The 14,008-nt window shown below is 37.4% G+C and overlaps 1 protein-coding gene across 1 annotated transcript in view; it reads left to right on the plus strand.

Moving 5' to 3' along the window:
• Positions 1 to 12,410, plus strand: part of apcdd1.S (adenomatosis polyposis coli down-regulated 1 S homeolog) — a 30,800-nt gene extending 18,390 nt beyond the window's left edge. The window contains exons 2-5 of the mRNA XM_018223640.2: positions 2,286 to 2,460; positions 5,787 to 6,318; positions 7,355 to 7,676; positions 10,937 to 12,410. Coding sequence (XP_018079129.1) covers positions 2,286 to 2,460; positions 5,787 to 6,318; positions 7,355 to 7,676; positions 10,937 to 11,391 — 1,484 coding nt within the window. The 3' untranslated portion in view covers positions 11,392 to 12,410. The remainder of the gene's footprint in view (positions 1 to 2,285; positions 2,461 to 5,786; positions 6,319 to 7,354; positions 7,677 to 10,936) is intronic.
• The last annotated feature ends 1,598 nt before the right edge of the window (positions 12,411 to 14,008 follow it).

Below are 14,008 nucleotides of genomic sequence, written 5' to 3' on the forward strand. Positions count from 1 at the left end.
TTCACTGCAGAAGGGTTTCTCTTAGACAAAACACTGTTTTGTTTTCGGTATCAGGCAGATCTACTCAAGAGAGAACTTGAGAGGAAAAATGTGCATGCCTTTCATCTTTCAGCTCGTGTCATACTCACATACGCTGACTTTTGTAATCTAGGAAGAAGCTTTTTACTGGATACAAGCACAGTTTATTGCATGTTGTGTCAGAAAATGCTTTATTTCACTGGTGAAATGTGCCTGGATTTGTGCAAGATTTGAGTACATTGACATGGTGCAGCTGAGCATGAATACTGAATGTCTGATAGGTTGGTTATTACACAATTCAGCCACATCTGAAAAAGGCAGTGAAATGAAAAATGAAATTGAACCATGCTAACAGAATATGACAAATATACAGAACATCACCTGAAATGACCCCACCGGGTTTGGGTGCAACACTGTGTATTTCTGGTGCAATGCACAGTTTCCCCCCAGCATGCTTGGTTGTAGCAACTGCTACTTTATTTATGAAAGAAACTGGTTGTTATGTGTATAGTTCTGTATGTATATATACTGTATGCATTCACTTAACTTATAAAACCTTTACATAAATGATATGCATCCTTATATTACAGTGGAGTGATACTGATACCAAAAATTTTCTTTTCAAAATATTAATCTACATTAAAAGTCACCTATAGGTCATGTTGATAGTTCTGCTTTTGTAAGTAATTGTCACTTGGAGTTCCTAAACCTGACTGTCCCATCTCAGCCTGTCAGTTAGAGTTTCTAAGCGAATGGACTCCTGCTGCACAAATATGGCAGCCCCCTCATAGAGGAACCTGGGGGTAAGAAAGGTAATGTAAAAGCATCAGGCAAATACTTTAATGGCAAAATTATAAATAGCATTCAAAGACAATGTTATGATGAATATAAAAAAAGGTTATATTCTGGTGTAAGTATATCTTTAATATAAAATATGAGGTCACAGCAGCATTAATTATTAGATTAAAATAGTGTTTATGGGTGATATCCATCCTGTAATTTCTAGCTGTTTGGATAATGGGTTTCCAAATATAAAAAGGCTTCATTAGCCAGTGTTTCTTAAGGTTGATAAAAAGCCGGAGGGGCCTGAAACATTGTTAAACAGGTCTTTGCCATGTAAACCCAATAAAGGCATTTTTAACTTTGATCCAATTGGTGCTGCTTTTGCTGAGGATTCTGCTTTAATGGGTTTCCAAATAACATATCGCATACCTGTAATTCTGTAGTACTGTAAAATCTATTTAGAAACGGTGTTCTAATGAGAATCCACATGTTAAGTAAGACTATCCCAGCTCTCACCTTTATGTGATAATCTAAATTCTTTGGCACACAATAAGCTAAATCCTCATGATTTACCGTCTCAGAGAAGGATGTTTACGTTTAAATTAACGTTTAATATCATGTAGAGAGTGCAGTTCGGAGACAAATAAGAGTTTGTTTAATTTTTTTCTATCATTTAACTTTTTATTCAGCAGCTCTCTGTTCTGCAATTTCAGCAATGTGGTTGCTAGGGTTCAAATGACCCTAGCAACCATGTAATGGTTTAAATAAGAGACTGGAATATGAATTGGAGAGAAACTGAATAGAAAAATGAGTTAAAAAAAAAAGTATTGTAGGGTCCTTAAGGGGTTAAGGGCCCCTCCCTTGAGCCTCATGGCCTGAGATACGGGTTTTCTGCCTGAATTTATAGGGACAGAGCCTTTGGATTGAGGGTGTTACAGTATCAATAACAATAAATGTGTAGCCTTACACTTAGACCAGTGACCGCCATTTAAAAGTCCAAAAAAAAGTCAGAAGAAGAATACAAATAATTAAAAAACTATTTTAAAAAATGAAGACCAATTGAAAAGTTGTATAGAACTGGCCATTTTATATCATACAAAGGTTGTGAACCACATACTGTCGGGATGTTTATGCCTTCCCATGTTTCTATTGTTAGGTTGCTAGGGGGAAAGGGGGTGACATCACCCCAACTTGCAGTGCAGAAGAAAAGAGAGTCACGTGACTGGAGGCACTTGGGAAGCTGACAATATGTCTAGCCACATGTGTTTGCTCTTTTCAAAAACAGTTTTCAGTGCAGAATTCTGCTGAAGCAGCACTATTGACTGATGTTTTTTGAAAAGACATGTTTATTCATGACAGTATACTTTTAAGTATGTTATTGATGTGAACATTGTCTGTGGCTTTACAGCCTCCTGAATATATGCACCCTTAAAAATCATGAAAGCAGTAATGGTTTTGACCTTTCCCTTTCTCCTTGTCTATAGATATAGGAAAAATCTCGGCTCTCACATTACCGGACACCAGGCTACACACGCATTTTCTGGAGAAGAGTCCATGGAGAGAATTCCAGTGTCAGCACATGCTCAAACATCTGCACAATGGTGCTCGGGTCACAGTACAGATGCCTCCGAACATCGAGGGTCACTGGGTCTCCATGGGGTAAAAGCAGTTTATTATTACAGCTATTGCCAGGCATTGTTGGAATTTGCCTTTTGTTTGTAGGGGCTCTGACTACTGCAACATATGTGGTCAGAACCAGCAGTGCAGAGAATGTTAAAGCACAGAAAGATCGTTTTTCTGTTGCAATTACATATACAACATATAAAGAACCATTATTATTCTATGGTGTTTTATACAATCTGTGGCAGTTGAATAAAAGTATACAATAGAAAACAAATCACGTCTTACAGTGTATTAATAACTGTACAAATTTCCACCTATTGTCAAGTGGCAACTACTCCTCAGCAATGCCACCAATACAGGTTACTGGTTTTTTTTCTTATGGTTGATTCCATCACTGTTTCCATTCCTCCAACAACCACCACTAAAAAAAGAAATGTTTTTCCGCTTACTTTCTGTGCATTCCCCAGGCTTTGTTTATTTTAGACTTGAGCCTCATTGAGAGTATTTGCAGAGTTATAAATACTGAAATCCAATGGATATTTCTAGGAAAAAAAAATATGGGGCAAATTCACTAACCTGCGGAAATTCGCCAGCGACGGCTTCACTCGCCACACTTCGCCAGGCGAAAATTTGCCAGAACTATGCTAATTCACTAAAATGCAAAGTTTCGTCCAGGTCGCCGAAGAATGGCGAAGTTTCGCTAATGTTAATTCGGCAAGCGAAGTTGCACTAGCATTGGCTAATTTGCATACGGTGTGCAGTTAAATTTCAATGAACGTATATGTTGCAGCAAAAACATTACACTACACAAGCCAAGGGAACATTAATGAAAGAAAATAAAGTTGTTATAATGCCCTACGCATGTGCCCAGTGTAAAGTTTATGTGCCATATGTAAAGAAATGTAGGGGGGACGCCGGTTACCCCCAAAAAAATGTAGCCTATCACAAATATAAAAATGTAAAAACATTTTTTGAGTAAGTCTTATCTACTCTATTGCCTGGTCAGGTAGCGAAGGCAAGTCTGGCGCAAGAGGTAACATTGAGTAAAATCCACATCATTCGCCTGGTGTTAGAGTGCAAAGTAGTGCTACAATCTATCTCCTTCGGTAGCGAATTTACGCCAGCGCCCGTTAGTAAATTGGCGAAATCCCGAAATGACGTCACACTGGCGTGTGAATTTTCGCCAGCGTTAGTCACTTCGCCCTTTAGTAAATTTGCCCTATAGAGTGTGAAAATGTGGCCATAAGTATAGTTCGGGTATCCTTTTGTGGAATATACTTTCTATTTTAAGGATGAGTATATGAACTAAAAACATGATATTGGCATAAAGGTCCATCAATTCAAATGTAGTCCAGTAATGTCTGCAGTCCACCCACTGAATAAACATGATACTGTCTGTGCTCTTATATTGATTTATAGATCTTTGTGCCCTCTCCTGCACCATTATGGTCTGGCATATTTTGCATTAGAGAGGCAAGTCTATCCTTGACTGCCTGCCTTTAAAAATGCTTCGCAACCTTTTGCTGTTCAGTTTGCTTTGATGTTTAGAATAAGAACATTAATGTCTGGCAAGGCTGTAATTCATATTATAATTTGTTTTGCAAGTGGGCAATTTCAGAGCTTGAGAATGTAGAACCACACAGCTATGCTTTGTGGTCATTTGTATATATGAGTTTTCATTACAAACCACACTACCCACAAGTGACCCAACACTTGCTATATAAATACCAAGATATATTACGCAAATGCATTTAGCAGTTCTTTTCTGAATGCCATTTCAAGAAAACCGCTCTGAGATCTGTGTGTGTTAAACACTGGGTGTTATTTCAATAACATTCTGCATACTTTATACAAATAATATAGAGAATATCGTAAATACTTGTACTGTACTATGTTTCTTGATAGCAACACTTTTTGGAACAATAATTGTTTTCCATTCTATGAAGCAATGAATTACATTTGACCAGTTACATTTTCGAAACTACAATGATATCCTTGTTGTCCTAGGAAGACCTAGACATTATCTGGAACTTATTTGTGCACACACAAAAATCCTCTAGACATCTGATAAAGAGAATATCTGTGTCATTGTGATATACTGTACAAGGTATGGGACCTGTTATGGAAAATGCATGGGACCTGGAATATTCCACATAAGGAGTATTTCAGTAATTTGGATCTCCATATTTTGTCTACTTAAAGGGCATGTAAAGGCAAAAAAATAAAATTGCATTTTTACTTTCTTTAATGAAAAAGAAATCTATCTACAAAATACTTTAATTAAAAAATGTGTACCGTACTGTATGCAGTGAAATTCTCCCTTCATTTACTGCTGTGGATAGGAATTATCAGGCGGTCCCTAAGTTCTCTGCAGGGAAACAATCATACTTATGGACAGCAGGGGAGCCCTCGCCTTACTTACCAGCCATGCAGAACTCAAGCAGCTTTGTCTGTTTCCCTGTAGAGCAGTCGGTGACTGTGTAGAGATTTGTATTGGATTTTATTTTTGCCTTTACATTCCCGTTACAGTTTCCAACTCCAGCTGCAGCGACAGATCATGGAGCCAGATTAAAACAGATAAAATGGGATTCTATTTGGAGGATTGTTTTGCTGCAGGTACTGGTTCTGTAGAGTTGGAGAAAGTTTTTACTAAACAATACAAAAACTATAAAATCCACATTAGATTACATGACATCACAGAACCAGTGCAGTCTGCCTATTCTGATTATTAATCAGTCTTCTTGTATCGGCTTCTGACAGATATTATTTGACTTGTGCTGTTTTGATAATTTATGACCATCCCTAAGCAGCCCAGACCACACTGAGCATGTGCACAGTCTTGGTCTTGCAAAGATGTTTAACAAAGTTACAAGATGGTGACCCCCTGTAGACAACTTTGAAAGCATAAATCATTTGTTTGATTAGGCTTGTGGTGCAGTAAGTTTATGTTTAGTATACAAAATACAGAATTTCTAGCCTTATTCTTTTTTAGACTTTACTTCCCCTTTAAGAATAACTTTAAACATTACATAAATCAAATGGGATTGTTCTGCCTAGAATAAAGATTAATTATATCTTAGTTGGGATCAAATAAAGGTACTGTTTTATTATTATAGTGAAAACTATATTTTTAAAAAGAAAAGTTTAGTTTTTTTATTATAATGGGGTCTATGGGAGATGGCCTTCCTGTGATTCTGAGCTTTCTGGATAACGGATCCCATACCTGTACCATATTATCAAACTGCCCTTCCTACTTCTGCAGTTGACCCACAGTATTCTCAGCTTTATATATAATCAAATGTAAAATTGTAACATCACGTGTTATATTTTCAATATGTAAAAATATGTTGCCCCTTTTACAGGTGTGAAGTTCGATCTGGCCCAGAATTTATCACAAGATCCTACAGGTTCTACAACAATAATACATTCAAAGCCTATCAGTATTACTATGGGAATAATCACTGTACAACCCCTACCTATACTTTGGTTATCCGTGGCAAGATCCGTCTCAAACAAGCTTCTTGGATCATCCGAGGTGGCACAGAGGCCGACTACCAGTTACATAATGTGCAGGTCATTCCTCACAGTGAAACTGTGGCTGAAAAACTCACGCGGCTGGTGAACCACACATGCCACAGTTTTGTGCCGGGAGATTTGCCTTGGGAACCTGGCATCAGTTATGATTTATGGAGAGAAGAAGGTGGCTTTAAATGTACAAAAGCACTAAACTTTGCCATGCATGAGCTACAGCTGATCCGAGTAGAAAAGCAATATATGCATCACAATTTAGACCATTTAGTGGAAGAACTTTTTCTTGGAGACATCCACACTGATCCCACCCAGAGGATGTACTACAGACCATCTAGTTACCAACCACCTCTACAAAATGCCAAGGTACGTATATACAGTAGGGCTTACACAAGTCTTTGTACATCTTCAACCGGGGGCAGATTTAGCAAGGGTCAAAGTGAAAATTCAAATTTTCTAATTTTCAAGTTTTTTATGGCCAAAACTGTCAAATTCGACTAGGGAATTGTTAAAATTTGATTTGAGTGTTTTTTTAAATTCAAATTTGATTTTCGAAATTTATCATACACTAGCCCTTAAAGAACTGGAATTCGATTATTCTCCAACCTTAAACCTGCCAAACAGCTGTTTAAGCCTATGGAAGACATCCTGGGATCAATTTGCAATTGTTTGCAGCCTTCCTGACATTTGAGTTTTTTTCTGAGAAAAAACTCATATTGAGTTTTAAAAACTCAATTTGCAGAGTTTATAAAATTAGATATTTTTTTTTAATAAATTGCAATTGGTAAATTTCGAGTTCATGGGAGTTTATGGGAGTTTTAAATAACTCCCATGAACTTGAAATTCGACCATTGATAAATCTGCCCCCTAATATAACTAATATAATAAGCAATTGGTCAACCATCCATGACTGGGACCTGATATGATTGTTTGGAAGTACAAAACTCCAGACTAATAAGTATATGTCCAGAATCACTGGCTGAAATGGAACAGCAAGATGTCATGTATTTAATTTCAACAGATGAGACTCTCTCAAATCATTGAATCTATTTACTCTTTCTATTTTCTATCACCATACTCACCAAAGCCATAAATTTAGATTGGTTATCTAGATATTCATAAGAGGCATGCCCTCATTATGTAAAAGCATAATAATATTAAATAAACCATATATAAATATAAACCCAATATATAAAAAATTAAATATTACATTTTCCATTTGTTATTGCATTATACGTACCGTCAATATCTCAGCTAGTGTTGAAATCTAACTATAATTAAGAATGATATTAATATTGCTTAATTCTGCTAGCTGAATGCTTTTTTTATCAGTTCAGCTCTTGTTGTCATACATTTTCCATGCCTATATTTATGTATAACTAATTTACAAACATCTTTCCAGAACCACAATCAAAACTGTGTTGCCTGCAGAATCATTTCACGTTCTAATGAGCATCACCCACCAATATTGGCTCCAAAAGCAGATCTCCCTTTTGGGCTGCATGGAGAATGGGTGAGCCAGAGGTGTGAAGTTCGACCAGAAGTTCTGTTCCTCACCAGACATTTTATCTTCAATGATAACAACCATACTTGGGAAGGTTTCTACTATCACTACTCTGATCCAATCTGCAAGCACCCTTCCTTCACTATTTATGCAAAAGGCCGGTACAGCAGAGGAGTGTACTCTTCCAAAGTCATGGGAGGAACCGAATTTGTGTTCAAAGGTAAGATGAGCATTCTGCTACATAAATTTGCACAATATTCATCAATAACATTGATTGCAAGATTTCTTCGCAATTATCTATTTGCTTCTTGCAATGTATATTATTACGGACTAAGAATTGCTTTGCTAGAGCTTGTAATTTCTTACTGGATTTTTGTTAAGGTACAAGACTCTTTATATATATATATATATATATCTATAACAAACAAGGGAAAGTTGTGCTCACCACTAGTTTTTAAAAACATTAGGCGGGGGTGCAATGAGGGTGTGACCACAAAATACATATAGACAAATACAAGATTCCTCTGCACTCAACCCATTATCAATATATTTAAGACAGAGACATTTTGTGCATACTGCTACTGAAAAATGCCTTACCCTTTAAACAAAACAGGGATTGTTTGTCCATATATTGCAATATATTTAAGCTGGCCAACTACGTCAAAGTCATCCCATATCTGGCCAGTCCTATGCTCAATTTTCATCTGATTCATTAAGAATTCTATGGTTTAATTATACATTTTATAAAAGGGACGAATACATTTTACCTGCAACTTACTAGCTGCTTTCAAAGTAAAACTCCCAAACTTGGCTGCCCTTTTATTAGACACCAGTGGGATCACCTGACTATAGTTGGAGGGGGTGGGAGCTACAACATGGAGCTGGTCACTGCTCTTGTAGAACTATAACAAACACTGGTGTCTAATAAAAGGGCAGCCAAGTTTGGGAGTTTTACTTTGAAAGCAGCTAGTAAGTTGCAGGTAAAACGTATTCGTCCCTTTTATAAAATGTATAATTAAACCATAGAATTCTTAATGAATCAGATGAAAATTGAGCATAGGACTGGCCAGATATGGGATGACTTTGACGTAGTTGGCCAGCTTAAATATATTGCAATATATGGACAAACAATCCCTGTTTTGTTTAAAGGGTAAGGCATTTTTCAGTAGCAGTATGCACAAAATGTCTCTGTCTTAAATATATTGATAATGGGTTGAGTGCAGAGGAATCTTGTATTTGTCTATATATATATATCTATATATATATAGATATATATAGATATATATAGATATATATATAGTATATACACAAACACAAATATACAAACAAGGGAAAGTTGTGCACACCACTAATTTTTAAACCATTAAGTGCAATGATGCCAGGGCCACTCCTGCCATGACGCAAGGTGAGAAGGTGATAGTACATTCAGGCTTTAATATATAACCCTATTATATGTTGTAACTATACTTTATATTTATGTGTATTGTATTTTTGTACTTATTTGTATTTACTATTCCAATGACCCCCTGGTTATTTAACTGATTTATTGTTCTGCTGTACAGTGCTACAAACATTATGATCAATTATATCTTAGTTGGGATCAAGTACAAGGTTTTATTATTACAGAGAAAAGGGAAATCATATTTAGAATTTTGAACTATTTGATTTTGAATTATTTGGATTTCCAGATATGGAATCTTTCCATAATTTGGATCTCCATATCTTAAGTATATATAAATAATTTAAACATTAATTAAACCCATATCTTAAGAACGTCTCCATATTTTAAGTATACTAAAAAAATAATTTAAAGGATAAGTAAACCATTAAAATAAGTGAATGTAAAACTGATGAGGGCGCTTTTCTAAGCACTTTTGTCATTTACATTCATTATTTATTTTGTTTTTATTCCAAGATATTATGGATACATGTACTGTTAATATGAATTCATTTTGTTACAACAGCACCACCTGCTGGTTGTTTTCGCACCATTCTGACCACCAAGTAGTCAAGGAAGTTGTCAGGAGAAAGAAAGAGGCTGCTCTGATGTACTTCTGCTTAGGAAAGATGCGAGAAAGGTTTCTAATTTTATTCCTAAACAGAAGAACATCAGCCTCAGAACGCAGCCTCTTTCTTTCTCCTGACAACTTCCTTGACTACTTGGTGGTCAGAATGGTGGGAAAATGACCAGCAGGTGGCGCTGCTGTAACAAAATTCATTCATATTAACAGTACATGTATCCCTTAATATCTTGTAATTAATATAAATAAATAATGAATTTAAAGGACAGAAGTGCTTAGAATAGCCCCCTCATCCGTTTTCACTTGTTTTAAAGGTTTACATAGTGAACCCAATAGAATTGTTCTGCCTCCATATCTTAGTCGGGATCAAGTACAAGGTACTGTTTTATTATTACAGTTTTAAAAATGTAAATGATTAGATTGAAATGGAATCTATGGAAGATGGATAACGAGTTGCTGGATAATAAATAATAAAATAATAAAATCTGTGCAATATTTACCATTAATATAAAACTATCATAGACTGTTATACAGTATTTAAACAATAATATTTCAAAATATGTAAATATGAAACCTTTGTGTGTTATAACTCAAGATAAATGCATAAATTATACCCTCCCAAAATCCTGTTTCATAAGCACGTCAATCTGTAAACCAACATTCAGAAAAAAGAATTGGAAAGGTTTGAAAATGTTGCAGTGAAATTCTCCCTTCATTTACTGCTGTGGATAGGAATTGTCAGGCAGACCCTAAGTTCTCTGCAGGGAAACAATCATACTTATGGACAGCAGGGGAGCCCTCGCCTTACTTACCAGCCATGCAGAACTCAAGCAGCTTTGTTTGTTTCCCTGTAGAGCAGTCGGTGACTGTGTAGAGATTTGTATTGGATTTTATTTTTGCCTTTACATCCTACTGTTGCCAACTCCAGCGGCTGGGACAAAGATCATGGAGCCAGATTTAAACAGATAAACTGGGATTCTATTTGAAGGATTATTTTGCTGCAGCCACTGGTTCTGCAGAGTTGGATAAAGTTTGTATTAATACAAAAACTATAAAATCCACATTACATTACGCAACAACACAGAACCAGTGCAGTCTGTATATTCTGATCATTAATCAGTCTTGCTGTATCTGCTTCTCGCAGATATTATTTGACTTGTGCTGTTTTGATAATTTATGACGATCCCTAAGCAGCCCAGACCACACTGAGCATGTGCACAGTCTTGGTCTTGCAAAGATGTTTAACAAAGTTACAAGATGGTGACCCCCTGTGGGTAACTTTGAAAGTATAAATCATTTGTTTGATTAGGCTTGTGGTGCAGTAAGTTCATGTTTATGTTAAGTATACAAAATACAGCATTTCTAGCCTTATTCTATTTTAGACTTTACTTCCCCGTTAAATGCATGCCTTAAAAATAAGTACCTGTATTTTAAAAGTTGCTTCTTTTTTACCTTATAGTCAATCATATGAAAGTGACCCCTATGGATTTCGCTACAGCTTCCCTTCTGAATGTCTTCAACGGAGACGAATGTGGGGCCGAAGGTTCCTGGAAAGTTGGCATGGAGCAAGATGTCACTCACACCAACGGCTGCGTGGCACTGGGAATCAAACTCCCTCACACAGAGTATGAACTATTCAGGATGGAACAAGATAATCGAGGAAGGTATTTGCTTTATAATGGCCAAAGACCAAGTGATGGCTCCAGCCCAGATAGACCTGAAAAGAGAGCAACCTCTTACCAAATGCCTCTAGTTCAATGTACTTCTGCTCCTCTAAATCCCGAGGGAGCCCACGATGGTCAACAGAAGTCCCAAAGTAGAAATTCTGCAGCTGGACACTTTTTCCTTTTTTTGTTTTCCAATATCTTTCTCTTGTTTATTTGTACTTTGCTACATTTGGAAATTCTAAGCTAAAAATATAGAGACTTTCAACTGTTAAATATGGATAACATTGGACCAAGGATTATTTTTTTCTTTGAAGAAAGGACATGTGTTTACTTGATGCACTTGGATGCCTGAGAACTATTACCCTCATTGTCATTCCATTCCCTTGTTTCCTCCTCCACCTTTTCCCCTGGTCGTCTTTTAAAGCATTGGCTAATTTCCTTTGAAGCTTGGTCTTTGAACTTCACCCAGGCTGACCCAGCCGTATGAGACTGCACATCAGTAATTGCACTTTAGGACAGACAACTTCCTTTTCATATATTGCTGGAGTGAAAAGCCATTTACACACCAACGAAGCCTGTTTATTGTCTGTGCCACATTGCTGTTGTGGAGTTTTTGTGTATAAAATGTTCCCCCGAACAGTGTTGCTGAAAATACTAGGATATATTTTGTACAATATTGCAGTATTTGATCTTCAAAATGTTTCCTGAGAGGACCTGGGTATACTTTTCAGAAAGCAAATGTAGGGCAGGGGCACACGGGCAGATTCGGGGAGATTTAGTCGCCTGGCGACTAATCACCACTTCTGCGGGGCGACAATCTCCCCGAACTGCCTTTTGCCTGCTATAATGAGAAAACGACAGCGCAATGGCACTAGCAGCACTTCGATTTCCGAAGTTGCCTCACAAGGAAACTTCGGGCGACTTCGGAAATCTAAGCGACGCGAGTGACTTGGCGCAGACGATTTTCATTTAGCAGACGGAAGGCAGGGGGAAGGCAGTTCAGGGAGACCACGAAGAAGAGGCGATTAGTCGCCAGGCGACTAATTCTGCCCGTGTGCCCCTGCCCTAACTCATGTAAAAGCTGTAAATAATCTGTGTAATATATAATGTTGTGTCAGATGCATTGATTTATAATTACCTTATAACTTAAGGCCAAAGAGATTTTAAATATTGGATATAAAAACGTTTAAGTGCATTGGAAATGTCGCATTAGTCCAGAGGTGCAAAACTGGTTGTTTGGACCAAAAAATAAATCACTGAATTCTACACTATACTCATGGATTATTTCATTCAGTATAAAAGAAATTCAAAACAGTCTAGCATGTTTATATGAATGTAAAAAAATGGGGTCGGAGCCTGCTGGTATTTTTTTATTTTCTTTTATGGAATTTTCAGTAGCTTTAAATCTAAACAAAACGAATAGAAAAGAGCTGTCTGTATGTGCATTTCTAAATTCTACAGGCTGCCCTAGTGAATGTGTTGCACCTAATGGGATGAATAATGGGATCTGCAGAAATGCTGTTTGTAAACTCCAGCAGACTAGTTACATAACAGTCTCAATGTGATTCTTCAATATGATCAGATTTTTGATGTAAATGTTTAACTTTTCTGTGCTGGAAAATTAACGTAGGGCAAGGTCACAGGGGGTGTTTTTATATTGCGTTTTTAAAAACGCATGGTGGAGCGTAAATATGCACTAAATGAATAATACTAAAAATAATGGAATATGCACTATAGCAATTCCCACTGGGCAGTTGTGAGCCAACATCCACCACACGACGCCAGTATTTGCGTTTTTCATCAGAAACGCCAATACGCTAAGGAAACACCATATTATTGAACTCTATGGGCAGTTTTGGAACTTTCGCTGAAATATGCAGTGTATTTTCAATATGTCGGTCAAACTCTTGTGAGATGGATTGCAGATATCCGTATTTGTGGCGTTATCTTCTGCTGACGTAATTGCGCTGCGTATTGATGATCAGTTCGGCTTCATTTTGCATGTAAATTGTTCACAAACGTTTAACAAAAGTCTTCTGAGCGGAATTGTGGGGAATCAGAAAAAACAGAAATGCATGTTGGGAAAAGAAAACTACAGGCTGAAAAACGGACATTATCATGCTCATGTGTTTCCATTGGCGTATTTACACTCGACCGTGCGTTGTTAAAAACCTCACATAAAAATGCCCAGTGGGAGCTCACCCTTATACTTAGTTGCTTTACAGTTTCACTAATGGTTCATGTACCATTTGTTGAAGGATTTGGGATGCAGCAAATCCAGTGTTTGGTTTCAAGCAAATTCCAACTCTTTTTGCAGGATTCAGACAAATCTCGAGGGCTCCTCATGAGCTTGTATGCATGTGCAGGTTCCTGTCACAGGCCAAATCTCCAATGCTTCTGAAAAAATTTGAATGTGGTTGGGTTGCATGGCACCTGTACGCAAGTGCGCATGCGCCATAAGAAGAGAAGGGAGGGGAGAGCAATGAAGGGGGAGGGGAGGGACGAGTGATAGAGGGGAGGAGGGAGGCCACAGCAGCAGGGGAGCGAACCCGGACTAGGGGTAGGCAGAAGACCTTTGAACAGGTACCTGCCCAGCACCCCCACATCATTGCACCCTAGGCAGGTGCCTCTTCTGGCTACCCCAAGTTCCGGCCCTGCTCCTCACTAAGGTCCCCTTTGATTCTAGGGACCCAGTATAAATTACTCTGTGTATAATAAACATGGTGCTCACAGCGTGTGTTTTTTCAAAAGTGTTTGCTGTGTGGTGCAGGTTTTTGCCTTATGGGACAATATAACCATATCTTTTCCCATGTGCCTGTCCTGAGGAGCACTGAGATCATTGCTGAATGCTATACAAATGTTGA

This window comes from Xenopus laevis, chromosome 6S (assembly GCF_017654675.1).
Source record: "Xenopus laevis strain J_2021 chromosome 6S, Xenopus_laevis_v10.1, whole genome shotgun sequence".
Classification (NCBI taxonomy): Eukaryota; Metazoa; Chordata; class Amphibia; order Anura; family Pipidae; genus Xenopus; species Xenopus laevis.